Source organism: Rhodotorula toruloides (assembly GCF_000320785.1).
Source record: "Rhodotorula toruloides NP11 unplaced genomic scaffold Scaffold2, whole genome shotgun sequence".
NCBI lineage: Eukaryota > Fungi > Basidiomycota > Microbotryomycetes > Sporidiobolales > Sporidiobolaceae > Rhodotorula > Rhodotorula toruloides.
Genome location: NW_015622962.1, coordinates 1,224,579 through 1,250,449, shown reverse-complemented (window position 1 = coordinate 1,250,449; position 25,871 = coordinate 1,224,579). Strand labels below are relative to the sequence as shown.

General features: G+C 62.9%; 10 protein-coding genes across 10 annotated transcripts; 4 read left to right on the top strand and 6 right to left on the bottom strand.

Annotated features, from left to right (window-relative positions):
* Positions 1–261: 261 nt before the first annotated feature.
* RHTO_03186 (uncharacterized protein) lies at positions 262–1,106 on the bottom strand (the record flags this gene model as incomplete). Its single annotated transcript, XM_016416857.1, has 5 exons — positions 262–299; positions 360–598; positions 659–794; positions 850–864; positions 932–1,106. 5 exons carry the CDS (start codon positions 1,104–1,106, stop codon positions 262–264), a joined length of 603 nt encoding a protein of 200 aa, XP_016276576.1.
* Positions 1,107–1,990: 884 nt separating this feature from the next.
* Positions 1,991–4,379, bottom strand: RHTO_03185 (homeobox protein YOX1/YHP1; the record flags this gene model as incomplete). The annotated part of the gene is made up of 2 exons (XM_016416856.1): positions 1,991–3,854; positions 4,018–4,379. The coding sequence occupies 2 exons, from the start codon at positions 4,377–4,379 to the stop codon at positions 1,991–1,993; spliced, it is 2,226 nt and encodes a 741-aa protein (XP_016276575.1).
* A 296-nt stretch (positions 4,380–4,675) lies between these two features.
* Positions 4,676–5,444, top strand: RHTO_03184 (Ran-binding protein Mog1p; the record flags this gene model as incomplete). Its single annotated transcript, XM_016416855.1, has 3 exons — positions 4,676–4,743; positions 4,810–4,938; positions 5,051–5,444. 3 exons carry the CDS (start codon positions 4,676–4,678, stop codon positions 5,442–5,444), a joined length of 591 nt encoding a protein of 196 aa, XP_016276574.1.
* Positions 5,445–5,797: 353 nt separating this feature from the next.
* Positions 5,798–14,515, top strand: RHTO_03183 (RTA-like protein, two-component response regulator; the record flags this gene model as incomplete). Its single annotated transcript, XM_016416854.1, has 14 exons — positions 5,798–7,700; positions 7,769–8,083; positions 8,142–9,396; positions 9,455–9,704; positions 9,765–10,308; positions 10,371–10,487; positions 10,547–10,991; positions 11,047–11,714; positions 11,767–13,474; positions 13,531–13,591; positions 13,652–13,701; positions 13,760–13,840; positions 13,896–13,967; positions 14,026–14,515. The coding sequence occupies 14 exons, from the start codon at positions 5,798–5,800 to the stop codon at positions 14,513–14,515; spliced, it is 7,959 nt and encodes a 2,652-aa protein (XP_016276573.1).
* Positions 14,516–14,706: 191 nt separating this feature from the next.
* On the bottom strand, positions 14,707–15,939 carry RHTO_03182 (splicing factor 3B subunit 4; the record flags this gene model as incomplete). Its single annotated transcript, XM_016416853.1, has 5 exons — positions 14,707–15,267; positions 15,327–15,455; positions 15,517–15,662; positions 15,720–15,786; positions 15,889–15,939. The coding sequence occupies 5 exons, from the start codon at positions 15,937–15,939 to the stop codon at positions 14,707–14,709; spliced, it is 954 nt and encodes a 317-aa protein (XP_016276572.1).
* Positions 15,940–16,310: 371 nt separating this feature from the next.
* Positions 16,311–17,670, top strand: RHTO_03181 (exosome complex component RRP45; the record flags this gene model as incomplete). Its single annotated transcript, XM_016416852.1, has 6 exons — positions 16,311–16,474; positions 16,529–16,648; positions 16,782–16,884; positions 16,944–17,081; positions 17,144–17,226; positions 17,430–17,670. 6 exons carry the CDS (start codon positions 16,311–16,313, stop codon positions 17,668–17,670), a joined length of 849 nt encoding a protein of 282 aa, XP_016276571.1.
* Positions 17,671–18,402: 732 nt separating this feature from the next.
* On the top strand, positions 18,403–20,698 carry RHTO_03180 (uncharacterized protein; the record flags this gene model as incomplete). The annotated part of the gene is made up of 3 exons (XM_016416851.1): positions 18,403–18,710; positions 18,783–20,572; positions 20,634–20,698. The coding sequence occupies 3 exons, from the start codon at positions 18,403–18,405 to the stop codon at positions 20,696–20,698; spliced, it is 2,163 nt and encodes a 720-aa protein (XP_016276570.1).
* A 276-nt stretch (positions 20,699–20,974) lies between these two features.
* Positions 20,975–22,716, bottom strand: RHTO_03179 (uncharacterized protein; the record flags this gene model as incomplete). The annotated part of the gene is made up of 4 exons (XM_016416850.1): positions 20,975–21,166; positions 21,238–22,008; positions 22,073–22,587; positions 22,641–22,716. 4 exons carry the CDS (start codon positions 22,714–22,716, stop codon positions 20,975–20,977), a joined length of 1,554 nt encoding a protein of 517 aa, XP_016276569.1.
* Positions 22,717–23,116: 400 nt separating this feature from the next.
* Positions 23,117–24,079, bottom strand: RHTO_03178 (uncharacterized protein; the record flags this gene model as incomplete). The annotated part of the gene is made up of 2 exons (XM_016416849.1): positions 23,117–23,937; positions 23,995–24,079. 2 exons carry the CDS (start codon positions 24,077–24,079, stop codon positions 23,117–23,119), a joined length of 906 nt encoding a protein of 301 aa, XP_016276568.1.
* A 266-nt stretch (positions 24,080–24,345) lies between these two features.
* RHTO_03177 (ribosome biogenesis protein RPF2) lies at positions 24,346–25,661 on the bottom strand (the record flags this gene model as incomplete). The annotated part of the gene is made up of 3 exons (XM_016416848.1): positions 24,346–24,480; positions 24,563–25,384; positions 25,500–25,661. 3 exons carry the CDS (start codon positions 25,659–25,661, stop codon positions 24,346–24,348), a joined length of 1,119 nt encoding a protein of 372 aa, XP_016276567.1.
* Positions 25,662–25,871: the final 210 nt, after the last annotated feature.

The following is a 25,871-nucleotide window of genomic DNA, read 5'->3' as shown; positions in this document are numbered from 1 at the left end:
GGATGAGGGAGACAGAGAGCGTGAGGCAACGAAGCGAGCTCGACTCGATGAGGCCAAGTCTGAATAAGCGACGCTCGCCACGCGTCGTATGGGCCGAGGTATAACGGCAAGTAACCATTGAGTAGCTGACACGATTTACTAGCTAAGTCTTGTAGCTCGAGTGGACGATGCGAAGGTCTCGCTGAGGAAAATCCCGTCAACAACGGAGGTAGTATAACAAGGGTAGACAACAAGTCTCAGGGTCGCAGCGTGGTGTACAGTCTACATGGGGAGGTGCTTGGCCTCCTGGAGCGTCCAATCTGCGAGAGAAGCAGGGTTAGCATGTGAGCGGAGGACCCGAAAAGCAAAGAGGGACCCACACCGCCGCAGGATGTCAGGCTTCAGGCTCGCGACTTCAGCGTCGAGGTGGTAGAAAAGGAGAGGACCCCAAGAGACGAGGTTTTGTCGGAACTCGTCGGGGGAATAGGCAGTTGGGTCCAGCTTGAACCGCTTCGCAAGCCACCTCAGCTCGTGCATCCCCTTGTGAATAGTGTCGTGCTCTTCTTGATGATCCACGCGGAACTGTGGCATGCGCTTCGCGAGAATGGGGAAGATGTGTCTGCGTGAAAAGGAGGGATTAGCGTCATTGACACAAAGTAGGCAGGAAACGGCAACGCACTGCTCCTCAATGCTGTGATGGAACTCGAGATGCATCAGGAAGTCTTCTGCGAGGCGCATAAAATCCCGCACGGTCATGCCGCGCTCGTTGAAGCTGCCGTCTGACAACTCGAACAGTTGCCGAAACGAATGGCGGACTGCAGTACGATCGTCAGCGATGCGAGTGGTGAGGCAGCCCTAAGCAAAGCTCACAGTACGCGTGGAAGCCTGCAGGGAGCGACAGCGAGGTCAGTTTCGGGAGGAAGGGAGGGGAGAGAGGGAAAGCGAGGCGCACCTTCCATTCGCGAGCTCATCCGCTCCCAGTCCCGTCTCTCTGCCGCATTCTTCGGTTCAGGCGAGATGTAGTCAGGCAACTCGTCGTCCTCCTCCCGCGCCTTGCCGCCACTCAGCGTCGACACAATCGAAGCGCGCGAAGGCTTGATAGCCTGTTCGAGTGTGTAGGTAGACATTGCGCGTCTACCCAGGAGCCGTAAGCCGTTCAGAAAAGCCAGGATGAGCCAGTAGAAGTGGACCGTGCGGTGTCAACGAGCGAGAGCGAGGTGTTCCGAGGGTTGGTCATCGCCTGAACGCCGCGCACCGCGCCGCGGGCTCGCCGGGGCGCTCGAATTGCTTGCAGACCGCCGAGGATTGTTGCCGAACCCATCCGCACGCTTCCCCCAGCCTCAGCTTCTCTGCCTACCTTCATCAGCGAACCGAGATTCGCGAGGGTGTCCAGTCCGACGCGGCGCAGGGGACGGGCTGAGGTGGCTCGTGAGTGGTATTCAAGGGCTGTGTGAGCGGTATCATGCGCGCGAACCGCCGCAGTACGGGCCGACGCTGCTGTGGGCACGCTCGCTTGCGTTCTCCCTCTTCGAGCAGTCGCAGACGCCCTCTGACAGCGTCGCTGGCACCGTCAGCCTGCTAGGAGACGTCTACTCGTTGTTCGCTGTCCACCGGGCGCTTTCCGTCACTGTACCCGCTCGCTCACCTACGTCGGGACGATGTCGCTTGATTCTTACCGTCTCACCTCACCTGCTCGCACGCTCACGCATGCATCCGCTCAGCAATGGTGGAACAACCAGACGGGGTATACTTCACTGTACATCACCAACCTACGTTTGTTTCGAGTCGTGATAAGGAGACCGGGGGGAGATCGAGCGCGATCCTTGGCAGGATCGTGCGGATGAAGGGGTATCGACCATGTTTGATGAGAGAGGGGAAGGAGGGCGCTTTGTGCGCTGTATGTGAGCCGAGATTAAGGAGAAATAAAGGGGCGAGGAAGAAGAGAGAAAGTCGTAGTGAAGAAAGGGTATATCGAGGCGAAGTCGTCGCCGGTCGTCGTCCATCCGTCCACTCAACAGAACCCGCCGAGCCCGAGCAACAGCTCTGCACACTCGCGCTGCTCATCCTCGGGCGCCTTGTCCTCCGTGGCCGACGCGCTCGAGACCGGCAACGCAAAGTAGCCCATGACGCCGGACGTCGACTCGGCGTCATCCGAGATGGTCGCGAGCGAGTCGACCGTCGAGGTAGTCGAAGTGGACGAGAAGCTCAGTTCGGCGAGGTCGTCCTCTCCGATCGTCGTAGCCGTCGAGACCGACTCGCTCGAGACGCGGCGCTTCTTCCGCTGCGGTGCGCGGGTAGGCGCGGACGACGCGGTGACCGCGCCGGAGAGGTCGAGCGACAATCCCGCGGCGCCCTTCCGTCCGCCAGACAACAACCTCAACGACTTGGCCTGCGAGACAAAGACGTTGTTCTTGGCGCTCTTGCGCTGTCCGAGGACGGCCGAGTGACGCACGGGCGCTGCGGTAGTCGGTGGAGGGACGAGAGCGGGAGGAGGGAGCGAGGCTTGGGTCTCGAGGATTCGGGCGCGTTTGCGGCCGAGAGCTTCGATGGCGCATGCGAGACCGGCGCCGACGCGGGACGAGGCGGACGGCGTGTCGTTCGAGCCTGAAGAGGCGAGCGCATCGAGCGTCGTCGAGGTGGAAGAGACGGCGCCGAAAGTCGCGGTCGAGGAGGACCCGAGCGAGACGGTCCGGCCGAGCGACTGGGCGCGCTGGAACGGCGGGACCGAGTTGCCCTTCGAGGCGGAGAACGCAAAGGACGCCGACATGGACCTAGCAAGCGCCGGCTTCCGCGCCGCCTGCATCCGCACCTCCTCTTCCCCATCACTCGCCAACTGATCCACCTCCTCGTCCTCCGCGTCCTGCTTGTCCCGCGCCTCGAGCGCACGCCTCGTCAAGCCAGACGCAGGCGGTCCAGCAGGCGAACTAGCCGTAGGCGGATCGCTCTCCATGTGCCTCAACAACTCGTCCTTTGCGCGAGCCTTCGAGACGGGCGTCATGATCGGCTTCGAGGCGGCTGTCTCGAGCGTCGTCGTCGTGGTTGGGACCGAGAGGGAGGACGAGGTCGGCGTCGTAGAACGTTTGCGCTGTGCGTTGGCGCGGAGAGCGACCGTCTCGCCCTTCGCATGCGCAAACAACCCCCTCACCGCCTCATCCTCCTGGTCGTTCCCACCCTTCCTCCCACTCCGCTCCGCAACCTCGCCCAAGCTCGCCCTTGCACCAAGCGCCTTAGGCGGACTAGGCGGCCACTCGAACGTATTCTTGAGGCTCGGCGTGCGCGCGAGCGGAGCGTGCGATCCTAGCGGTCGGCGCCTGACGTGCTTCTTTGCTGCGATGATGGAGGCGTTGTGAGGGCGGTGAAGGTAGACGGAGGGGACGTTGTAGGGGTCTGAGGAGGCGGTTGAGGAGGATGTTTGGGCAGAGGAGGGGTGCGAAGAGCCGAGAGAGGGACCGGATGGGTAGGAGTACTGGTAGGTTGGCATGGGCGCGGGCGCGGAAGCGGGAGAAGGAGCGGCGGGCTTCGAGTTGGCAGCGAGGAAGGCGGCGGCTGAGAGACGTCCCGACGACGACTGCGCCGCAGCGCTCCAGCCCGACGGTGTGTACACGCCAGCATTTTCCTTGTTGGCGGCGGCCGTCAGTGACGCAGACGCGGGTGCCGACGAGTACAGCTCGCGACTCGGTGCGAGGGCTTTGAGCGCGTGAGGAACGGCGACGGGCGCGGTTGTCGGGTAGAGTGGGAGGGCTGGGCTACCCATGGGCGACGAGGAGAACGAGAGCGCGACGCCGTCGAGGTCTTTCGGGTCGGATCCGGACGAGGCGATCGACGACGCGGAAGAGAAGGTCGACGACGGCGTCGAGTCCTTCTTCTCCTTTTGCCTGCGCGCGACGGGTCGTAGCATCGTCAGTACTCGTGCGTGAACATTGTCGAGGTCCTTCTCGAGTTGAGCGAGAGAGACGCGCGGGTCGCGACGCCCGTGACCCCGCGTTTGTTCCCGTGTTCACTGAAGCGCGAGGAGGAGAAGGGAGGGCAAACACGCACCTGCGGTTCTGGTACCAGACTTGCACGGCGCGCGCCGTCATTCCCAGCCTCTCGGCAATCTTTGCGCGCTCGATCGGGTCCGGGCGCGGGTTGAGCGCGAACGAGTGCTCGAGTTGGGCGAGTTCGGCGGGCGTCGTCCGCCGGCGTCGTTTCGGGATGAGGGGGTTGTCGCGCGTCCCTGGCGGTGCAGGAGACGACGAGAGAGGGAGGGCGAGCGGGTCTGCTGCACGGACGAAGGGCGGCGAGGGCGACTGGAGCGAGTCGAGTGGGCGAGCCGAGGCGTACGAGGGGAACTGGGCGTGCGGGTGCGCTCCTCGTGCCTGCGAGTAGGTGTACTGATACGAGTGCGTCGCGTGTTGCATGCTGGCGACGTACTGAGGCTGGCGAAGGTGTGTGGGCGGGTTGACGGGGTGGTGTTTGGTTGCGAGTCGAGGAGGGAGCGAGGAGGTGCGCGGGTTGGACTGCCGTGTGGGCGACTGTGGGTGAGTCGACTGAGCGTGGCTGTAAGTGCACTGCGTCCCTCGAGCGTGAGAAAGAGCGAGTGAGAGCGCGAGAGAGAAGGCAGACAGTCGCGGGCGAAGTGTTGTGCGAGGCGACGAGGGCGACGCGACGGTCAACCATCCCTCAACTTGCTCAGTCGCACGCTGTAACGCTCAGGATGGCACAGAGACAGCTCTACGGAGGCGCAATCACCACCACCATCCCACCCACCTTCGTCGACGCGAGGTGAGCCCGTCCTCGCTCGCCGCCTCGTCATCGACACCGCCTTGCTCACCCTCGACGCACGCACAGCGACCTGCGACAGGTGCCAGACACACAGGAAGTCTTCCTCGCACCCGACTCGGACCTCAGCTTAATCACAGAGGTGCTCGAACTCGTCAAGGACGACGGCGCAGGAGACGACCTCGAGCGGGCTGTCCGGTGCGTTCGCGCTCTCCGTGGGGCGACGATGGAGGTATAAGAAGCTGTGCAGAGCTACTCGAGGCTGGGAACGACCCTCGCCGCTGATACCGCCCACTGTTGCCGTCCGCAGCTTCCACTTCTCCTCCCTCGCACACGACAACTCGGCCCTCTCCTCCTCCGTCACCTCCGTCTCGCTCCCCTCCTCGCCGTCCGCTCCCAATCCCCAAGGTCCCGGTCTGCCAACCATCCTCGGTCCCGCCGTCCTCTCGGGCCTGCAAACAATCTCGAAATTCAACCGCCCAGCCTCAGAAGCCGACACCGTCTTGATCCTCCTCGCTCTGTGGCGTATCCCACAACGAGATGCGGATGTCACGTTGTGTGTCAACTGGCCGGTTAAGTATGGAGAGACGGGAGAGGAGAGGAGCGAGGAGGAGGCGAGGAGGGTGTTTGAGGAGGCGATCAGGGCGTTCGAGATCAAGGACTTTGGGCTGTTTGCGGGTGGGGAGGCAGCTGGAGGGGCGTAGGGCACCGGTGCATGCGCAGGAATCGACGCTTCACATCAGCCAACATCAGCAGTCGGTTAAACGGGACTTTGACGTCGTCCTCGAGTTCCTGCTCGGCTTGCTCCCGAGTCTGCTCCGCCCTCATTGCTACGTTCGAGGCTCTTTATCTCGCTTCTGTGCGCACTCGCTTGTTGAATCCGAAAGAACGACGGCAAGGGATCGCTGTGCCCCCTATCTCGCTGTCCGCCGGCTTCATCGCAGAGAAGATCGAGGCTTCGCTTTCCCAGGCTCCCTGCTCAGCCTGACTTCGACTACTGCTTCCGACCGTCCCTAGCTCGACAGCGCGCTCGCAGGCGCGTCAGCCGGAGCCGGCCATGCCTCCACCGCCTCCCTCGTCCTCCTCGTCGACAGACAATAAGCGACGGCGCCTCTCGACGCAGCTCTCGCCAACCGGCTTGCGTGGGCCTTCTCCGCGCCCTCACAGCCCCCTGAGCGCTTCGTACGGATCGAACGGACGAGGTATGGGGGAGGACGGGGCGGATGGACTTGGAGCAGCGGAAGGCGGGACACTCGGGTTGGGCATCGACAGTCGACTACCTGCGCCTTCTACCTCTTCTACGACTCGCCGGGCTTCTCTGAGTGTCGCGAACCCGTTTGTCGCGCCCGCCGCCGAGCCGACCTCGTCCCTCCTCCTTCCTCCGCCTTCACCCACCTCGGCGCTGCATCCGCCTCATTCGCACTCGCATCACCACCATCCGCACCACCACCACCCTCATCCTCACGGTACGACTCGAACAGCCGGAGGAGCGGGAGCGGGAGACGCACCTCGTCCTTCGAAGCGGCCGCGCTTGGCGAGCCAAACCTCGAACGAGACGACTAGCAGCGGGACGGGCGCGGCGTCCGTCAATTGGACGGTTACTCCGCCCGTCGGAAGCGGGTCGAGGGCGAGCGGATCGAGCGCAGGTAGCGAGCGAGTCGACTCGGGTTCCGTCTCGCCCGGCGACGAGATCCGGCTCGAGGGATACCGAGACGTACAGGTCCTCTCGACGCATTACGACGATGTCGTCGCGTGTCGGGCGATCAGTACCGCGCGGGGAGACCAGCGCGTCGCGCTCAAGTTCAGTCTCTCGGGTCGACCCAGCGTCGCGGCGCAGTTCAAGGCCGAAGCGGCGTTGTTGGGAAAGCTGCGCGCAGCGGGGATTTCGAACATCACGAAGGTGTTGGCGAGGGAGAACGGGCGGTACGGCTCGATGCTGGTCGTTGCGAACGACGAATTCCGCATGTGGAGCGAGACGTACCACCTCCGCAACCGCCCTCCCGCGCCTTACTGGACCGACCCGACCGCCCTCGTCCGCGCAATCGATAACGCAATCCAACTTGTCCGCCTCATGGCCTCCATCCACAAAGTCGGCATCGTGCACGCCTCGATCCGACCCACGACCGTCTCCAACTCGAACTTTGGCCAGGTCTACCTGCACGACTTTTCGTGCTCGTTCGCGTCAACTTTGTCGGCTTCGGCGTCGGAGATCGAGACGACGCCGATTCGGGAGCGCGGGATGAAGGAGGAGAGTCTGCCTTACCTCGCGCCTGAATGCTCGGGGCGGGTTGGCAAGACGGCGGGGTACCAGAGCGACTACTACTCGGTCGGCGCAACCCTCTACGAAGTCTTCACCGGCCAAGTTCCCTTCGTCGACGCGACCGACCCGCTCGAGATCGTCCATGCGCACATCGCCCGCCGTCCGCCTCTCATGACCGCCGTCGACTCGTCCGTCCCGCACGCCCTCTCGCTCATCGTCGCCAAACTGCTCGAGAAGAGTCCCGATGCGCGGTACCAGACCAGTCAGGGATTGATCGTCGACCTCGAGCGCGTCAAGGAGCTCGTTGTTGCCTACAGCAGCCCAGATCCAACGCACGCAAACTTGTCCTCTGCGACTGGATCGAGCGAGAACGGGCGATCTGGGTCGGGCAGTGGAGCGGGAGGCCGTGAAGCCTCGCCCGTGAGCGCCTCGACGACCGACTTGGGCCACCTCGGCGCCGACTTTGTCCCCGGCTCGCTCGACGAGGCCGCCTATTTCCGCCTCCCGCCCGCATCGATGCTCTTCGGTCGAGACGAGAGCATCCGAGCGTTGCGGGACGCGTTTGAGCGCGTCAAGACTAGCACCCAGCCGGCTGTTGTCGTCGTCAAGGGCAACTCGGGCATTGGCAAGACGAGCTTGATCGAGACGCTACGAGCGCCGGCGGCGGAGACGCGAGGGCACTTTACGAGCGTCAAGTTCGGTGCGTCGACTGGCCCTTTGCACAAGCCTTTTGGCGTCTCGCTGACTTTCGTGACATTCCGCCTGCAGATCAGATCAAGTCGCCCGTCCCCTTTTTCGCCATCACCCAGTCCCTCTCCGGCCTCTTCCGCCAGCTTCTCTCCGAACCCGAAGCCCAACTCGCCGTGTGGCGCCGCCGCCTCACCCGCGCTCTCGGCAAAGAAGCCCGCGTCATTGCCGACGTCCTTCCAACGCTCGAGCAGCTGTTCGAGCCGGGATGGCTCGAAAAACAGCCGCAGGTTCCGGTGCTCAATCCGCAGGAGAGCGAGGAGCGGTTCAGGGGCGTCGTGCAGAAGGTGCTGAGGGCGTTTGCGAGGGCGGGGAAGCCGCTCGTCGTTGTCTTCGGTGTGCTCTTCTTCTTCCTTCCTCTCTCTGCAGCCTTGCTGACACCTTTCGGTTGCAGACGACCTGCAGTGGTCGACCCTATCCGACCTCGTCTTCATCCGCTCACTCGCCATGCTAGGCACTGACGAAGGCGAAGACCCGCTCTCGTCCAAGACGGCGTGTCTCATGCTCCTTCTCTGCGTCTTCCGCGACAATGAAGTCGGCCCCGATCACATCGTCGAGACCGATTTGCTCGCGAAACTCCCTTCTCCTCCCCTCACCGTCTCGCTTGAACCGCTCAATGTCGCCAACATCTCCTCCTTCATCTCGCAAGCTCTGCGGAACCCCTCCGAGTCCAGCGGCTCGGCGCATTCACCATCACGTACCGACCGTGTCGACGCGAGCATCCAGCGGCTTAGCGAGCTCATCCTGGAGCGGACAAACGGCTCGCCTCTCTTCGTCGCGCAACTCCTCAAAGCGTTCAACGCCGAGGGCTTGTTCTCGTTCAACTTCTCGCGAGGGGTGTGGGAGTACGACCTCGATTTGATCGCGTCCAAGTCCGTGTCGACGAACGTCGTCGAGCTACTCCAGGCGCAGATGGGCAAGTACCCGGCGCAGACGCAGGCGGCGTTGAAGGTCGCAGCCTGCCTCGGCAACGAGGACCTCAACGCCGTCACGCTCGCCAAGGCCGCCGGTCGGACGCTCGAAGAGATCTCGCGCGACCTGCAGGACGCGGTCCAGGAGGGCTTGATGGTGCCGTTCGGCGAGGTACCCGTTGACCCGGAACAAGTTGCGACGCTCGAGGCGCAGGGTATCGTGCCCGGCTCGCCGAACTTGCGGCGACGACAGTCGGTCACCGAGGGAGGGACGGGCATCAACATGGCTGTCGAGCTCCTCCGACCCAAGTTGCAGCGGCGGAAGCAGTCGGTGTTGCAGAAACCGCCCGTCCCGGAGACGTACCGCTTCTTTCACGACCGATGCCAGCAGGCCGCTTACGCCCTCATCCCCAAGACGGCCCGAAGCGGGTTGCACTATACCATCGGCCAACGCCTCGTCGCCGCGTTCACCGAAGAGGAAATCAACGACAGCGTCTTCGACCTCGTGCAGCAGCTCGACTACGGCATGGACATCCTCGCGACAACCGAAGAACGCGACAAGCTCGCCTTTTACAACTACCTCGCTGGCCGCAAGGCCAACTCGTCTACTGCTTTCGAGGCGGCGCGCAACTACCTCCAGATCGCGTGGGACCTGCTCGGCGTGGGAGGCTGGGTCGGCCAGTACGACTTGATGTCGAAGGTCGTCGAACTGCTCGTCAACGTCGAATACTCCTTGACGTGCGCAAGGTCCAGCATCTTTCCCCTGTGCGATCCGCTGATGCTCTTCCATCTGCAGCGACTACGGCGCAGCGCAGGAGTACGTTCGCGTCTTCCTGCAGCACTCGCGAGACACCGTCGCCAAGCTGCGAGTCTACGCCGTCGCAATTCGCTGCGCATCTGCGACTGGTGATTCGGCCAAGGCCATCGACGTCGGTCGCGAGGGACTGGCTATGGCGGGGCATGTCTTCCCAGAGACGGCGGAGGCAGCCGAAGCCTTGATTGTGGAGGTTCGCGAGAAGCTGGCGCTGGACGTCGAGACGGTCAAGGTGCGCAGAGCTGCACTCATGTCAGCTGGAATGCATGCTGACCGTCAAGCACTCAAACAGGAGCAGCGTTTCACGGAGGTCCCGCTTCTTGTCGACCCTATCGCTGCCGGCTGCCAAGCGATCCTGGCCGCCCTCGTCCCGCCCGTCTACTTCGTGCGGATCGACCTGCTCGGCGCCCTCTCCTCCTTGTCTCTTCGCATCGCCGTGGAGAACGGTTACAACGACGCTGGCGCCTTCTGTCTCACGCTTCACGCCATCCTCGTCCGGTCCAAGTTCGGACAAGAGCGCGAAAGTCTCGCATACGGCAAGGCGGCCATCTCCTTCTTCGAGAAGCATGGCGGCTCGCCTCTCGCCTGTCCGACGTACAAGGTCTTCTCGAGCCACGTCGCCGTCTGGTCGACGCCCTTCGAAGACGTCTTTGCCACCTTCCGTCAAGCGGTCTCGTACGGCATCGAGTACCGGGACGCCGAGTACCTGGGCTTCGGTTGCGGAGAGCTCTGCTCGTACAGCTTGCTGGCAGGCGTTTCGCTTTCCGAGATCGGCAGCAACATCGAGCGCTACGCTGTCCTCGTCCGCAAGTTCCGCCACGAGTTGAGCACGACCTGTGAGTACAGCGCGCTCATTGACGTTCGGCGATCCAACTGACGGTACGCCTTGCTCGGACAGACATCGGTGTCGTCCAGCAGGCTGTCCTCTGCCTCCTCGGCCGTGCCGCCGACCCGCTTGAGCTCGACGGGGAAGCGTTCAGCCTTGACGACTATCATGTCTGCCAAGAGCGACGCTGTACGAGCCTAACTGCTTCGCCGCTACCAGGACGACTCGCTGACTGTACGCTTCCGCAGATTCGCTCACCATCCTGCTCTTCCACATGCTCCGACTCATGATTGCCATCTTCTTCGGCGACTCGACTCGTGCGAACGAATCCATCGCGATCGGTCGCAACCACCTGTCCGGCGGTCAAGGCCTCATCTACCCAGCCTTCTTCCAGCTCTTCGAGGCTGTCGCGCTCTACGAGCAATACGACGCCCTTTCGTCGGAACAGCGCGACCACGTCCGCGAAGCGCACGTCCTTCTGGATGACCTCGCGAAAGGCCAGCCCGACAACTTCCTGCCGCTCAAGCTCATGCTCGACGCCGAGCAGAAGCGCGTGAGCGGACCGGCAGTCGAGGCGCTCCAGCTCTATGACGAAGCAATCGCGGCCGCGACGGCGCAGCGGATGGTCCACCTCGCAGCCTGCATGAACGAGCGTGCAGCATCTTACCTGGGCAACGTGAAGCTGAGAGCCGGGTGCGCAAATCTCGTTCCGCTTCGAAGCTCAGGAACTGACAGTCTTTCTTCCCAGCTACCTCATCGAAGCCCACGCGCTTTGGGCCGCCTGGGGCTGCGCGCCGAAGGTTTCGAAAATGGAGGCCGACTATCCGCTCGTCTTCCCGGCCAGACCGGTCCTGCCGTCTGCGCACCAGCCTATACCGGCGAACACGCCTCCGCTCAGCACCGACCTGGCGCAGGCGGGAGAGCTCGGCGACGCGAGTACCAAGGGTTCCTCCTCGACAGATTCGACCGAGCAGGCTATCGGTTCAGCCTCGTCGAGGGCTGCGGAGGAGATTCACTCGCTGCACAGCTGGATGAACGAGGCCAAGGTCCAGCGCCGCCCTTCGACCGGCTCGCACGATTCGCATTCGCATTCGCATTCTGAGCACCACGACGCCGACATGGTTAGCCACTCGAGAAGTATCGATCACTCCGACATTTACGCCCGCTCGCAACTCGCGACCGAACTCGATTTGCGGACGATCGTCACGGCCTCCAGCGTCATCTCGGGCGAACTGTCGGTCGACGGCGTCGTGTCCAAGCTCCTGAACCTCACATTGCGAACCGCCGGCGCCGAGATGTGCCTCCTGGTGCTTGACAAGAACGGAACGCTGTGTGCCGAGGCGATCGCGAGGTCCGAGTCGAGCGAAGTCCAGCACTTGCGCCGTACCGACGCGATCGACTCGCAGCCTGAACGCTGTAAGCGCGCCGTACTCCTCCTAAAACAGCTCAACTGATAAACCATCCGCAGACCCCTGCGCTGTGCTGAACTATGTCGCGCGCTCCAAGGAAATGGTGGTCAACACGCTTGACGCGTTGGGAGAGTCGGTTCAAGACCCTTACCTCCAGGCGCGCAAGCCGAAGTCGATCTTGTGTCTCGCCCTCGCGTCCCAGCAGCGCATCATCGGCGTCCTCTACCTCGAGAACTCGCAGACAACGACCGCCTTTACGCCTGACCGGCTCGAGATCCTTTCGCTCATATCCGGCCAAGCCGCGTCCACGATCGAGAAGGCTCGACTCGTGCAAGACCTCAAGAAGACGAACCAGGACCTCCAGCGATCGCAGGCGGCGCTCGAGGCGTCAAACCGCAACCTCGAGACCAAGATCGCCGACCGTACGCTCGAGCTGCGGCATAACAACGCGCTCTTGCAGGCCGAGGTTGCGGAGAAGGAGCGAGCGCAGGCTGAGATGCGGCATGCGAAGGAGATCGCGGAGAGCGCGACGGCGATGAAGTCGCAGTTCCTCGCCAACATGAGCCACGAGATTCGGACGCCGTTCAACGCCGTCGTCGCCCTTTCGAGTCTGCTGCTCGAGACGCAACTCACGCCGGTTCAGACCGACTACGTCGAGACGATCAAGAACAGCTCGCAGGAGCTCCTAGTCGTCATCAACGACATTCTCGACTACAGCAAGATTGAGCTCGACCACCTCGAGCTGACGTACGAGCCGGTCCATCTTCGCGCAGTCATCGAGTCGTCGATGGACATGGTCGCCGAACGGGCAGCGACGAAATCGGTCGAGCTTGCTCTGCTCATCGAAGAAGGCGACATCTACATCATGGGCGACCTCGCTCGCCTTCGACAAATCATCGTCAACCTCCTCTCGAACGCCGTCAAGTTCTGCTCGGACGGCGAGATTACCGTCACAGCATCCTCGCGCCCAGCCGACCCCGACGAGAAAGGGCAGCAGCGCCGATTGTGCAGCATCAGCGTCAAGGACACAGGCATCGGCATCGCCAAGGAAAACTTTGGCCGGCTCTTCCGCGTCTTCTCGCAGGCGGAGGGCGCCGAGACGTCTCGCAACTTCGGCGGTACCGGACTCGGGCTCGCCATCAGTCGCAAGCTGGCTCGCCTGATGGACGGCGACCTGACTGTCGAATCAGAGCTCGGCGTCGGGTCGACCTTCACGGTGGTGTGGCTTGCGCCTGCATCGTCCGCCCCCGAAAAGGACCCCTACGCCCGCAACGCCAACCGCGACCTCATCGGCAAGCGCGCTCTCATCGTCGACGCCAACGCGACGAGCCGCATGGTCCTCTCGCAGCTCCTCACCTCCTTCGGGCTCCTTCCAGAAGCCCCTGCCGAGCACAACAACGCCTTCTCCATGGCGAACGATGCCGCTCAGAAGAAGCGACCGTACGACCTCGTCATTGTCGACGCTTTTCTCCCTTCCTTCGCCGCGCAGACCCTACTCCGCCGCCTGCGCCAGAAGGGCCTCGACTCGCCCGCCATCGCCCTTACTCGCATGGGCTCTCCTATCTACGAAGAGATGCGCCAGCTCGACTGCAAGTTCCTCATCAAGCCCATTAAGCGGAACCGTCTCCATCACACCCTTCGCCTCGTCTTTCCCGCCGGCGAATCGTCTCGCGTATCGTCACCTGCGCCGGGCAGTCCCGCCTTCCCGACCAACCTTGCGACGAGGAATCCACTCGCAATTCTCGTTGCCGAGGACAACCCGATCAAGTGCGTCCGCTTTCGCAGACTGGCTAAACTCGCGCTGACGAAACGTTCTCTCACAGCGTCAAGGTCATCAGCCACCTGCTCAAGCGGATGGGCTATTCGTGCGATGTCGCCGAAGATGTGCGTTCACGCGCACGGTGTCGTCAACCTGCCCTTGATCTGACATTCTCGCCATTGTAGGGTCTCGCCGCTGTCGAGAAGGCGCAGCGCAAGCGCTACGACCTGATCCTGTGCGACCTTTCACTCGCAGGGAATGCTTCGCCAAGCTGACATTGGGATGGCTTGCAGGATGGACCTCAACATGCCTCGCATGGATGGGCTGACGGCGACGAGGAGGATCATCGAGCTCATGCCGGATCCAGTGCAACGGTGCGTTGCTTGCTGTTGTGCTCCAGCTCGCTGGCTGACCTTTTCGGTCCATCAGACCCTCCATTGTCTGCTTGACCGCCAATGCGATGGCGGAAGATCGTCAGAAATGCCTCGACGCCGGCGCCGAGTATGTCCCGCTTCCCTCCCTCGCTCCAGGTTCAATGCTCACGCTTCCCACCTCGCAGCGGTTACGTCTCGAAACCCATCCTCGTCCCCGAGCTCGTCTCGGCGCTCAACAGCTCCAGTGCGAAACGAGCCGCCTCGTACGGTCCCTCGCCCGTCCCTCCCCCTCCTTCCTCCGGCTCCGGCCTCCCCTTCGAGCTCGAACTCCCAACCTCTCGACTCGGTCGCGGCAGTCGAAAGAACTCGTCTGGCTCGAATCGGAGCACAAGCTCGAAAGGGACTCGCAGCGGGCCGCCGAGTCCGAGTCCTGAGCCTGCGAGCAACCACGGAAACGGGGTACCCAAGGTTTCGAGTCCGGGAGGGACGGTCTCGCATGCATCGGCGGCCGTGATGGCGCCTTCGGGGTTGCACAAAATCGCCAAGGAGCTCGAGGCGGAGAGGGCAAGGTCGTCGCCTGCTTCGAGCGACCCGAAGTCGCCTGAGCCAGGTTCGGCGAGTGCAGCGCAGGCGAGTCCGCCACCGCGCGACTCAATGGATCAGTCGGAGGCGTGAGGAGGAAGGCTATCTGTCCAGTCTGTGCCGCATCTAGAGTCTCGCATCTGTCTCTGTACTGTCGCATCTATCGCATCTTTTCCTTGTCGTCTTTGCACTGCACGTCTGTCTCTCCCAAACTCTCACGGCCCAGCGAGAGATCGGTACAGACACGAGTTGACAGCCTACGACAATCTACAATCACTCGGCGGTCATGCGAACCCTGCAGGAGGAGGTGGCGGCGGATGTTGACCGTAACCTGCAGGCGCGCCAAATCCAGGCGGCGGAGGGGGCATACCGTACGCGTTCGCGCCGGTGAGGTACCCAGGCGGCGGCGGCGGAGGAGGAATCCCACCTGTCATGCCGGGGAGGGGAGGGGCGTAAGGTGCTTGAGATGCTGCGAAGCCGGGAGGAGGAGGAGGAGGGGGGATGCCGCCGAACGCGCCGTATGCGCCTGGAGGAGGGGGAGGGGGAGGCATGCCTGCGAGAGGAGCGGCCGGGGTGATAGGCTGTGGCATGTATCCTGCAGGAGGGGGAAGCGGAGCGGCAGGAAGGGCGTTGTTCTTCCTCGCTTGGGCGGCGAGCAGTCGTTCGGCGGGAGTTCCGTGTCGCTCGCCCTTTCCGTCCTTCTTGAACGCGTACGAGACGGTCACGGGCTTGTTCATCAGGAATTGGCCGTTCATCGACTCGATCGCTGCGTCGGCCGCCTCGAACGAGTCGTACGAGACGAATCCGAAGCCCTTTGATGCGCCTGTTCCGACGTCGCGCGAGATCTGCGAGCACGAGGTGTGTCAGCGCGGATATGACACGTGTGTGAAGTGAAGGCACGCACCTTTGCAGGCTGGACGAGCGTGCCAAACGCCGAGAAGGTGTCGTAGAGCATGCGCTCGTCGATATTCGGGTCGAGGTTGCCGATGAAGAGGTTGGCGCCGATATCGAGCTGCTTCCTGTCGCTCGAGGCCTGTCGCATGCACACCCATCAGCTCTGCGCAACGAGAGCAAAAGGACTAGGGAACACGCACCTTGTTGACCCTGATCGGCTTTCCAAACAACTTGATCTGGTTCATGATCTTGCACGCATACTCTGCGTCTTCCTCGGTCAAGAACTCGCAGAACCCGTACCCTTGGTGGGTCATCGAGATGCGGTCTTTGGGCAGGTGGACGTTGGCTGTACCCGAAGGGTCAGCGAGTGGGAGAGGGAGAGAGGGAAGGGGAGGGGACGAACCGACTGGACCGGCTTGAAGCATCAGTTCCCATACCAACGCGTCGGTCACCCGCTCGTCCAAGTTGCCCTGCGCGCAAAGCGTACCGAGAGATGTCAGTCCGCGCGACTTGCTCGACACGACCCAACCGCTTGAAGCGGCAGGTGACGAACGAGAGATATGCGGACTCACGAGGTAGCACGTCGCATCCTGATTTCGCTGGTCCTGCGGGTTCGTGGCCATCGCGCTGGCGGCGAAGGAGAGTCGGAGGAGGGGGACGAGAAGAGGACGGGAGAAGGGCGGACAAGCTCGGGCGGTTTACGTGAGAGTGATAGAGGCTAGCTAGGGTGTAGCTGGGCGGCCAAGCGGTGTATCAGCTGAGTGAGCGTGCGGTGTTGGTGAGAGGTTCGCGGTCGAGGAGATGAAGCGGGTTGGCACCGTCCACACCGCTCGACAGCTCCCGTTGACTCGCTAGAATTACCGCTAGACTGCCCTAGAGCTTCTAGGAACCCGCCTGAACGGTCCAACCAAACTCCCACCTCTGCCCATCTCCTCCTCGACTTTCCCTCTCCCTCCCTCTCGACTCCTCCTCCGTCGCAGACTAGCCCAGCAAGATGCCACGCGACCCCGACCCCTCCCTCAACGAATCCTCCTTCGTCCAAACCTGCCTGCGCAAAGGCCTGCGTCTCGATGGACGAGGGATGTACGAGATGCGTTCTGTGGACGTACGGTTTGGTGAAGAGTTTGGGTGGGTCGAGTGCCGATTGGGAGGGACTAGGTGCGCTTCCTTCCTTACTCCCTCCCTCACCGCTGACGAGGATCGGGAGGATAGGGTCGTCGCGCAGGTTTCGGCGGAAATCGTCAAGCCCCTCCCGGACAGACCTTACGAGGGGTTCGTGAGTCTCGTGACGGAGATTAGTCCGATGGCTAGTGCGGCGTATGAGGCGGGTCGGTGAGTACGAGCTCTCGCGGGCCTCTCTCTCCTCGAGGCTGGGACGGCTCGTGCGGGTTCAGCCTTTGAGGCGGAGCCTGCGCGTGCGGGCGAATTAGCAAGAGGAGTGGACTGACGGGTTCGTTGCGCGCAGGGCGAGTGAAGACGAAGTCCTGATGACGCGGCTACTGGAAAAAGCCCTGCGGCGGAGCAACGCCGTCGACCGTGAAGCGCTCTGTATCGTCGCCGGCCAAAAGGTTCGTCCCCCTCCTCCTCTCCCCTCTCTCCTTTCGAGGCTGACGAGTCGGGCGCACAGGTCTGGTCCATACGAGTCGACGTCCATTTCCTCGACGACGAGGGAAACATGCTTGATTGCGTGTCGATAGCGGCCATGACTGCTCTGCGGCATTTCAGGAGACCGGATGTGACGGTCGTTGGGGAGGAAGTTACGGTGGTGCGTCCCGCTCTCTCTCCCTTCCTTCCGAAAGACGAGGCTGATGGTAGGGTGAGGAACAGCACTCGATGACGGAACGCGTGCCCGTGCCCCTGGCGATCCATCATTCGCCGATGTGCTTGACGTTTGCGTTCTTTGGCGACGAGTGCGTGCACGAGGCTGCACTTTCGTTCTCTCTCAGATACTGACCAGGTTCTCCTTTCTCTCCCTTCTCCTCGCTCTCTCCGCCACGCGCATCTCTATTCTACCCATTTCAATCAACGTCGACTCGATGATACCACCCCGGATCCCTGCCCTCGCGCGCCCTTGTATCATCCTCGCTCTCACCCGTAACCCCTCCCTTCGCAGCTCGCTCGCCGTGCTCGACCCGACGCACCTCGAATCTCAGCTGTGCACGGGCACGCTGACGCTCGCTTTGAACTCTCAATCCGAGATCTGCGTCCTGTCGAAGCAAGGGGGTGCGCCGCTCGGTGCGGACGAGGTGATGCGTGCTGTGAGTCTCGGGGTTGAGCGTGTGAGGGAGGTCGAGGGGAGGGTTGTGAGTGCGTTGGGGGAGGAGAAGAGGAGGAGGGTGGTCGAGGTGAGGTAGCGAGTCGAGTGCGATCGTGGTCTGGACCCGCATCAGCTGAGGGCGACGACGAGAGTGGGCGTGGGCGACACTCTGCTTTGTACTCGTGCTCTTGCTCGTACAGTAGTGAGCTGCTTGCACGCTCAGTACACGCCGAGCCCGCCTCGTGGTCACCGCCGTCGCATCTTCGCCTGGTCCTTGGCACTCGCTCGCTCGTCGACTCGCACGCTCAACCTCGCTCACTCGCACTCGCACACTCGCTTGTTGCAGGGGCACTCGACTACTCGCACCAGACTCGCATACACTCCGCCCCGTCGCAAGCCAAAGCCAAGCAGCCAGACGCGGGCCCCCGCCATCGTCCCTCTTCACGCCGCATCCCGACACGACTCACAGCGGCGGCTCTTCTCTGCGGGCTACTCGTGGCTTAGGGAGAACTACAGTAGCAGAGTCACACCGTACCAGCGCCAACTCGCAGCGACGACCGAGGCGGGACCGACACTCCTCATCGCTCCTCATCGCACCCGGCCTCGCTGCCTGACTGGACCCGCACTTGACCTCGCCAGGTGCGCAACACTGCGAGTCTGCCGATCCAGGTTACCGCACTGACTCGCTCGAGGAGCCGCACCAGCAGCAGCAGCAGCGCGTGCACCGCCCCTCGACGTCGGACCCCTTCCATCTCGCCAAGTTCGCCGGCCTCACTCGCTCAGACCTTGGCACTCAACTCTCTCACTCTCCGTCACACACTCGCACGGGATGGCATCGACTCTCGTGCGCGCAATGACCTTTGGCGCAGCATCGGGCGCGTCCTCGTCCTCCTCGCGCGACAGGTCCCAGACTCGCGACCCGTCCTCATCGCAGGACCGCTCTTCTCGCACCGGCAACGGCAGCAGGTCGAGGAGTAGTTCTCGCACGGGGTTTGCGGCAAAGACGCTCGGGGCGATGGAGATCGGAGGCGGGTCGGGGTCGAGCAGGAAGGACGACGACGTACCCGGCCTGTCGAGGAGCAACTCGCGCCTCTTGAGCACGAGCGGCTCTCCTCCTCCCGCTGGGATTCTCCTAAAGTGCGTTCTGACGTCTTCTTGCGTGCCACGCGGTCAAGGACGGATCTGACGCCGGACTTTCCGCCTGCGCAGTCCCGTCTCGCCCACTCTAAACGGCATGCTCGCCCCTTCTCCCTCCTTCTCCCCAGTCTACAACCACTCGACCCCTCTCTCAGCCTCGACTTCGAATCTCGACCTCTCCTCCTCGACATCCACAACTCCCGGCGCTCGACCAACCCTCACACGCACGTTCTCCGACGCCTCTTCCTCGGGCGTCTCGTCGCACATAGGTCCGACAACACCTTCCTCCGCACACTTCCCTGGCCCCTCTTCTTCAGCCACCCCAACCGGCGCAACCAGTCCGCCACCCATCTCGTCTCGTCCAAGCAAGATCCGGTTCGCTCCGCTGCCGGAAATCAGGCCTCGGCGGTACTCGACGGGTCGGAACGTGTGGATTGTAGATGAGGAGGGGGACGACGAAGACGGCCAACCGAGGCGGACGCGGCTCGTTCGAGTCGGGTCCGACCTCGAGGATGGAGGGGACGAGTTTGCGCTGGACGATGAGGACGACGAGGAGGAGGATGTGGGAGGGGGAAGAGGCGGGTTGATGGGTGGCAAGTTTGGGAGTTGGAGCGAGACGTTCGGCGGAGGGATGTGGGGTCTCTCGCCTTCTACCACGCGGAAAAGTCAGGACGAGGACGCGAGGTCCGTCACGAGCAGCTTGGGCGGCGGCGGGGAGTCTGTCAGTGTCGGGAGCGTCGGGTCTGGCGGTTCGGGCGGAGGAGGGTCGTCGTCGAAGAAGCTTCTCAAAGCTTTCGGCCTCAAACCCAAGAGCAAGTCCAAGCACGCCGGGACGGGAGGGGACGACGACTCCCTTACGCGCGTCTCGTCCGTCGATTCACAAGCTTCCCGACGACTCTCCACTTCCACCGCTGAGGCGCCGAAACCGCGCGGCTCGACGGGGATCCCGATGCGCAAGTATGCGTCGTGGGAGGTCGGTGAGGCGGCGCAGAACGGTCATGCTTCTGCTTCGTCTGCGGGTGGTGGGAACGGTGCAGGTCAGGCGGTCGGATCGGGCGGAGGACCGGTTTATTACGCCTCGCCTGCGCGCTCGGCGAGGAGGAGGGCGAATTACCCGCCTGTCGCGCAGCGTTCTCGTCGGCCCGCTGCGTCCTCCCACGGCTCGCGCGGTACGAAAGTTGAAGAACCGGCGTTCGAGGAGTGGGGCGTTGGAGGGGTTGGGTCGAGGAGTAAGAGGACTAGTTTTTCGGGCAAGGAGGTGGAGGAGGAGGATGATGGGAGTGGGATGGCGTGGTTGAGGAAGAGGAGGTTGCAGCGGGAGAGGGAGGAGAGGGAGAGGAGGGAGAGGGAGGAGGCGGGACTCGAGGCTGCGGATGAGGGTGTCAAGGTTGAGGAGGATCCGTCGGCGCAGAAGGACGAGGAGGACCCGCCCACGCTCGAATCGGTACCCGCCTACCTCGACGGTGTTCGTCGTCGGACTGCACCGGGACAGATGCCCTCCCGCTCGGCGACAATCGAGTCGACCACCTCGTCCGCCTCGACCATCCGCCCTTCGACGCCCGTACAGCACGCCAGTCCGTCCCTCAACAACAAACCCAGCGGACTGTCTGCCACCCGCCCGGTCCTCAGTGTCGACGTTGCAGACCGCCGCGAAGGCTCCTCCTCCACCGACAGTCCGAGCGGAAGCGGGAGCGACGAGACGCCTATCACGTCGCCAATCTCCAACGAGAACGAGGCAGAGGAGAGTGAAGAGGAGGGTGAAAGGGAGGAAGAGGAGGAGGACGACGATGACCTTGATGCGGAGGAGTTGGCGCGCGAGGAGGCGCTTGCCGAGGCGGCGAAACGGTCGGCTAAGTCCATGGGTGCGCGGCGGTCCTTCCCCGCTGTTCTCGACAGTGACTGATACTCTCACTCGTTGCGCAGGCGCCGAACGCTATCACTCGGCCGGACACCAAGACGAGCTGCGCGTCCTCGAGGACCGCGCTTGATCCGACCAACCCGAACTCCCGCTCCCGCCCAGCGCGACATCTTTCTCCTTCCTCCACTGCCAGACTATCGCCTTGTTGACGTTCAAAACCACTCATACCCGTCTATGACTTGTATCCCTTTCCTGCCGTGCTTTCCCTGTACGACTCTCGCATTTTCTCTCGCGTCCTCGTTCTGATCATCGACTGTAGATTTGCGATTCCATCCAAGCTATTCATTGCGTGTACACGACAGTTCCCAAGCGAGACGAGTAAGCGCGGAGAAGAAGATTGCGAAGGTCAAGCGAGTTGCGCTGCGTCGCGCGCGACGGCTTTCTTGAGAGCCTTGACGAAGCGCTCGACGAGCGGAGAGTGGTCGACACCGTTGATCTTGTGCTCGCTGAGCTTGAAGCCTGCGACAAAGTCTCCGAGCGAGCCGCCGTCGAAAGCGGCGAGGCGAGCGAGATGCGAAACGGAGGTGATGCCGCCCTTCTCGATGAGGAGCCTTTGACGAGGAGGACGAGCTGGGGCTTGCTCAAGTCAGGGAGGAGGTCGGCTGCGACGCCGAGCAGCAAGTCCTTGAAGGGGAGGGTGCCGAGTTCCGAGTCGAGGTGGTCGAAGGAAAGGAAGTCGCTGCGAGGGGTCGGCGGCTGGTGCTTGGGGGCTTCGTACTGGGTGTCGATGGTGAGGCGGGGTTTCTTGAGTTGAGATGGAGCGTCGGCGAAGGCGGTCTGGTGTGGGAAAGAAGGGGAGGGCGAAGAGTGGCGGCGTCTGATCGGGCGACACGAAGGCGTCGGTGAAAGACGTGGAGTCTGCTCGTGCGCAGGTCCATCATCCTTCGGGGCTGGCCCGGCGTTGCACTCGAGGTCGAAGGGAAGAGGGGAGCATGGAGCGGGCGTCTTTCGGTGGCGAGGAGTCGGGGGGAGGGCAGAATGCGGCGATGACTGTGATGCTTGCTGCTCCTCTTCAGTCTCGAAGAGGGGAGCGCCTGGCGTCGGCGAGGCTGTGGCGGTGGTAGCGGCCGTCTTCGATCCAAGTCGTCCAATCTCCTTGTCGGCGTCGCCCCGCACATCCATCGCATCCGCGCCACCGTCGCTGCCGGAAATGATATGCGAATGGTCGAGATTCTGCTCCGTAAGCCTCCATACCTCCCTGTCAGCGTCCCAACGACCAGCAAGTCGGACGGGACATTGGGACTTGGCACAGCGGTAGGAGCCGACCTTGACTGCGCGAATGACGAAGCCCTGTGTCTGTGCGAAGGTGTGCAGACGGGCGGCGAGGCGATAGCCCTCAGCGAAGTCTTCGTCCGGCGACGGAAGCGAAGTTTCGCCAGCCTGGGGCATGCACGAGGCGAGGCGTCAGCAAGTTGTTCTATATGCGCCGATAGAAGCAGCGCACCTCGATGCATTCCTGGATGTCGTCGCGAAGCTCGGCTGCTGTGGGAAACTCCAGCTCAGGCGGCAACTTCACAGTCTTCTTCCCGTCCTTGCTCTGCTTGTCCTTTAGACGCTGAGAAGAGCGGTGCTGGGTCTTCCCGCCGCTGCGCGCGTTCCTCCCGTCATCCACCGGGCGGTCCAACTCAGAGGTTGTCCCGTCATCCTGTTCTTCGACGTGCCCACCGCTGGTCTCCCTCTTCGTCTCCTCCGATGACTCGCTCAGCGCCTGGACTTTCTTTCGAGCACGCCGCCTGCTGTCGTCCATCCTGCGAAGTCGGATGACGGGATCGCACGAGTGCTCGAGGTCGCAAGTCGAGACGGTCCAGTCGAGTTCGCCGGACTTGCAGGTGGCGGTGAGAAGGAAGGCGCAAGTAACGCGAGTGTCGCGGACGTACTTCGGGACATGCTTCTCGGCGCAGGTGAATGCGTCGCGGGTGGGATTGGCGACCTCATGGTGCAAGGCGTAGCCTTCTTGCGCTGTTGCAGAGCTGTCAGCTCACCTCGTAAGCAGGACAGCTGTGCGTGCGCACCTGCCCAGTTCCACACGGCGAGCGCGAAGTCGCGGCGGGTGGAGAACGAGTCCCCGGAATTGAACGCTGGCGACATCCCTGCGTTCGGCGAGCTAGCGGGAAGCAGTGAGCGAGAGCAGCAGTCCAAGCAAGCGAGCGCCGAGATCACAGCCAGCGAGTTGACAGCGAGTGAAGCGTGAAGACCAGAGGAAGGACGTCCAGGCAGACCGCGGACCTCGACCTGAGCGGCGCCCGGCGCACTCCCCATTCTGGTCAAAGGGAGTTCTCGCAGACTCATCGGCGCCTGCCAAGCAAGTACTCACAGCACGCGAAGCAAGGCCGCGAGACTTTCGAAAAGAGAACAGGTCAATCGGGTAACAATGACAGCCAACGTCCCCCCGACCGTGGAATGCCTGAAGCTCGTTACTAGCGTCAGATACAAGCGGTCCGTCCCGCCTCGCAAGCCTAACGACGCCCTCCTCGCCGTCTTGAGAAGGTCAGCCGAACCCCTCGCTCCTGCCCATCTCCCTCCAGCTAAGCACAAAGTCACTCATCCTCTTCCTCGTATCCTCGCCGTACTCTACCTTGACCTGAGCGAGGAAGTCGTTGAGCGTCCCGGGAGACAGGTAGAGAAGGGAGGCGACGAGGGAAGGGTCGCCGAATCCGACGTCGCTGAGGACGAGGCTGAAGGGAGTGGCGGCGTCGACGAGGGGAGCAGTTGACGGCGGTGGTTGAGGCGCGAGCGGAGGCGGCGAAGGCGTACGGAGGTCAAGGATCGGAAGTTGCGGTGAGGAGGAGGAGGTCGCGGTAGAGATCGGCGCTGGCGGCTTCTGCGCGCTCTTCCTTGCAGCACTCGCGGCAACGGAGCGACGGCGCTTCTTCGCGGGCGGAGGAGGCGCGTCGGGCGCGCGAAGGGAGATTGGCGAAGGAGGAGCGGCATCGAGCGGGCCTTGCGAGCCTTGCGCATCGTCGGCAGGTGGGTTGGACAGGAAGACGAGCTTGAAGGGAGTCGAGGGACGTAGTGTCGGCTTTTGTTCGATCTCAGCGAGAGCGGGCGAGGTGTTCACGACTTTGGCGGTTGAGGCGGGCGGAGCTCGTTTCTTCGGGTCGACGACAGGCTTGGCCACCGGAGTAGGCGGGACAGTGCAAGAATGCCTGTTGTTGACCTCCGTCACTGCCCACGGCGCCTTCGTCTCGGCACGGCGGGCTGTGAGATGCGCGGTGCAAGCGTCCCTGTCTCCACGCCGGCGCGACGAGCAGCGGAAGGTGACGATGCGGTCGGTCGAGGCGGTGACGGAGAACGTGTGACTGGAGTTGTCTGCGAGGCAAAACGAGTCAGCCGAAGCGTGAGGGACGGGCGAGGGAGAGGACGCACCGCAAGCCTCTTTCACCGTCTTCAAGAGAGCCTGCTTGTCGGCGAAGGTCTGTGCGAGGCGTGGGAAAGTAGCGCGAGTAGCCATGAGTCGAGCGAAGCAAGAAAGCGACGAGTGAGACGAGCGAGTGGAGTGTCGAGGAGGAAAAGGGAAGTAGAAGCGGGCGACGTTTCGACACGCTAGGCTCGATGCTTCGTCGTGGCGCAGGCACACTAAGCCGAGTGTAGAGATACGCAAGCAGAGCGCAATGAGGGACGGACACCGTGCGCCGACTTGCGAAGGTCGCCTCTCGCCGTCGCAGAATGCTATCGTTACAACACGCGCAGAACCACACCCCAGCGACGCAAATCCACTCATGCCCTCCGCCTCTTGCTGCTGCCCTCGCCTTCCTCGTCCGCCGCGTCGTCGCCGCCCTCCTCCGCATCGTCGGTCTCGCCTGGCTTGCGCTTGAGACCCTTGAACTTGCGGGATTGCAGCTTGGAGAGGTCCTGCGAAGTGAGGAGGTTCGTTAGCGTCGAACGAGAGTCCCAGGGCCGGGAAGAGCTGAAGAGACGACGAGCGGGAACGCACCTGCGGGTTGAGGTAGACGCGTCCAACCTTGTCGCCCATCTCGTCGATGTCGACATTCTTGTTCTTCTTGTTCGACGCCGCACTCTTCTTCTCCTGCTTCTTCATAGCCTCCTTCCAGACCTCCGCCGCCGGCGCCTGCGACCTCCGCATCGAGAACGTAAAGTGCGGACCGTGGGGTGCGAGTTCGACGCGCGGTTGGCGCAGGCCAGAACGCATGAAGTGGACGGTGTAGGTGCGGAAGTGGACAACCGGGAGCGACTTGTCTTCGTCCCATGCCTGGTTCGCGTCCGCTGGTCGGATCGCGCCAATGACAGATTCGACGGCCGCCTTGCCCTTTCCGACGACGGCACTCGCGACACCCTCCTTTGACGCCTGGTCGTCGAGCGAGCTTGACCCGCCAATCGTGACCGAAACAACCCGCTCAAGACCCTTGAGCGCGACGCCGTCGAGCTCGTGTCCGCGGAAGAAGTCGAGGAGGAGGCTCTTGAACTGGGTAAAGGTCGGGTGGGTGTCCCAGAGGTTGGAATGGGGTTCGACGGCGCTAAAGTGGAAGAGCGGGACGGAGCCGGTGTTGGACTTGATGCCCTTGAAGCTCGACATGGCCATGACCTCCTCGATCCCGACTTCGAGCAACTCCATCACTTCTCCCGCAAAACACCGCGCCCAGATTAGCCCGTGCGGACGCTTCTTGGTGTGCGTGCCGATGAGGAACAGGCTGGCATCGTTCTTGGACGCCCAGAAGTTGAGCGACGCAGTGTCTTCGAATGGGCGGACCTCGTTCGCCTTGGAGAAGGTGATCGAGTGGGGCTTCTTGAGCTGGTTCTGCAGGTGAGTATAGTCGAGACGTGCAAGGAGAGGGAGGGCGCCACCAAGGAAAGGGGATGTCAGCCTCGCCTCGCGGCTCGCCCGGGTCCGCAAGTGGGTGGAGTGGACGCACGAGTTCGCTGAGAGCGACCTTGACCTTTTCCGAGATGCCGTTTGTCCTGACGACGAGGGCCGTCTTTGCGTTCTTCTCGACGAGCTGAGGCTCCCTGGCGTCGAGCGCGCGCTTCGAGCGGGCGTTCCTGGGTTTGGCGGGTGCGATGAGCGGTGTAGCCATGGCAGTGAGCGTGTCCAACAGCAGCAGCGAGCGAGTTGTCACGGCGAGCGAGCGTTGGCTGATGAGGACGAGCTCGAGGGTGTCCAAGGCGGTGCACCAAGGTGGGGAACACCGCGACGACAACGCGCAACTCGCTCAGGCTGCTCTTGCTGGCGCTCACCGTACTCGCCTGACTCGTGCGAGTCTGCCAGTCCAACTCGCACACCGCCG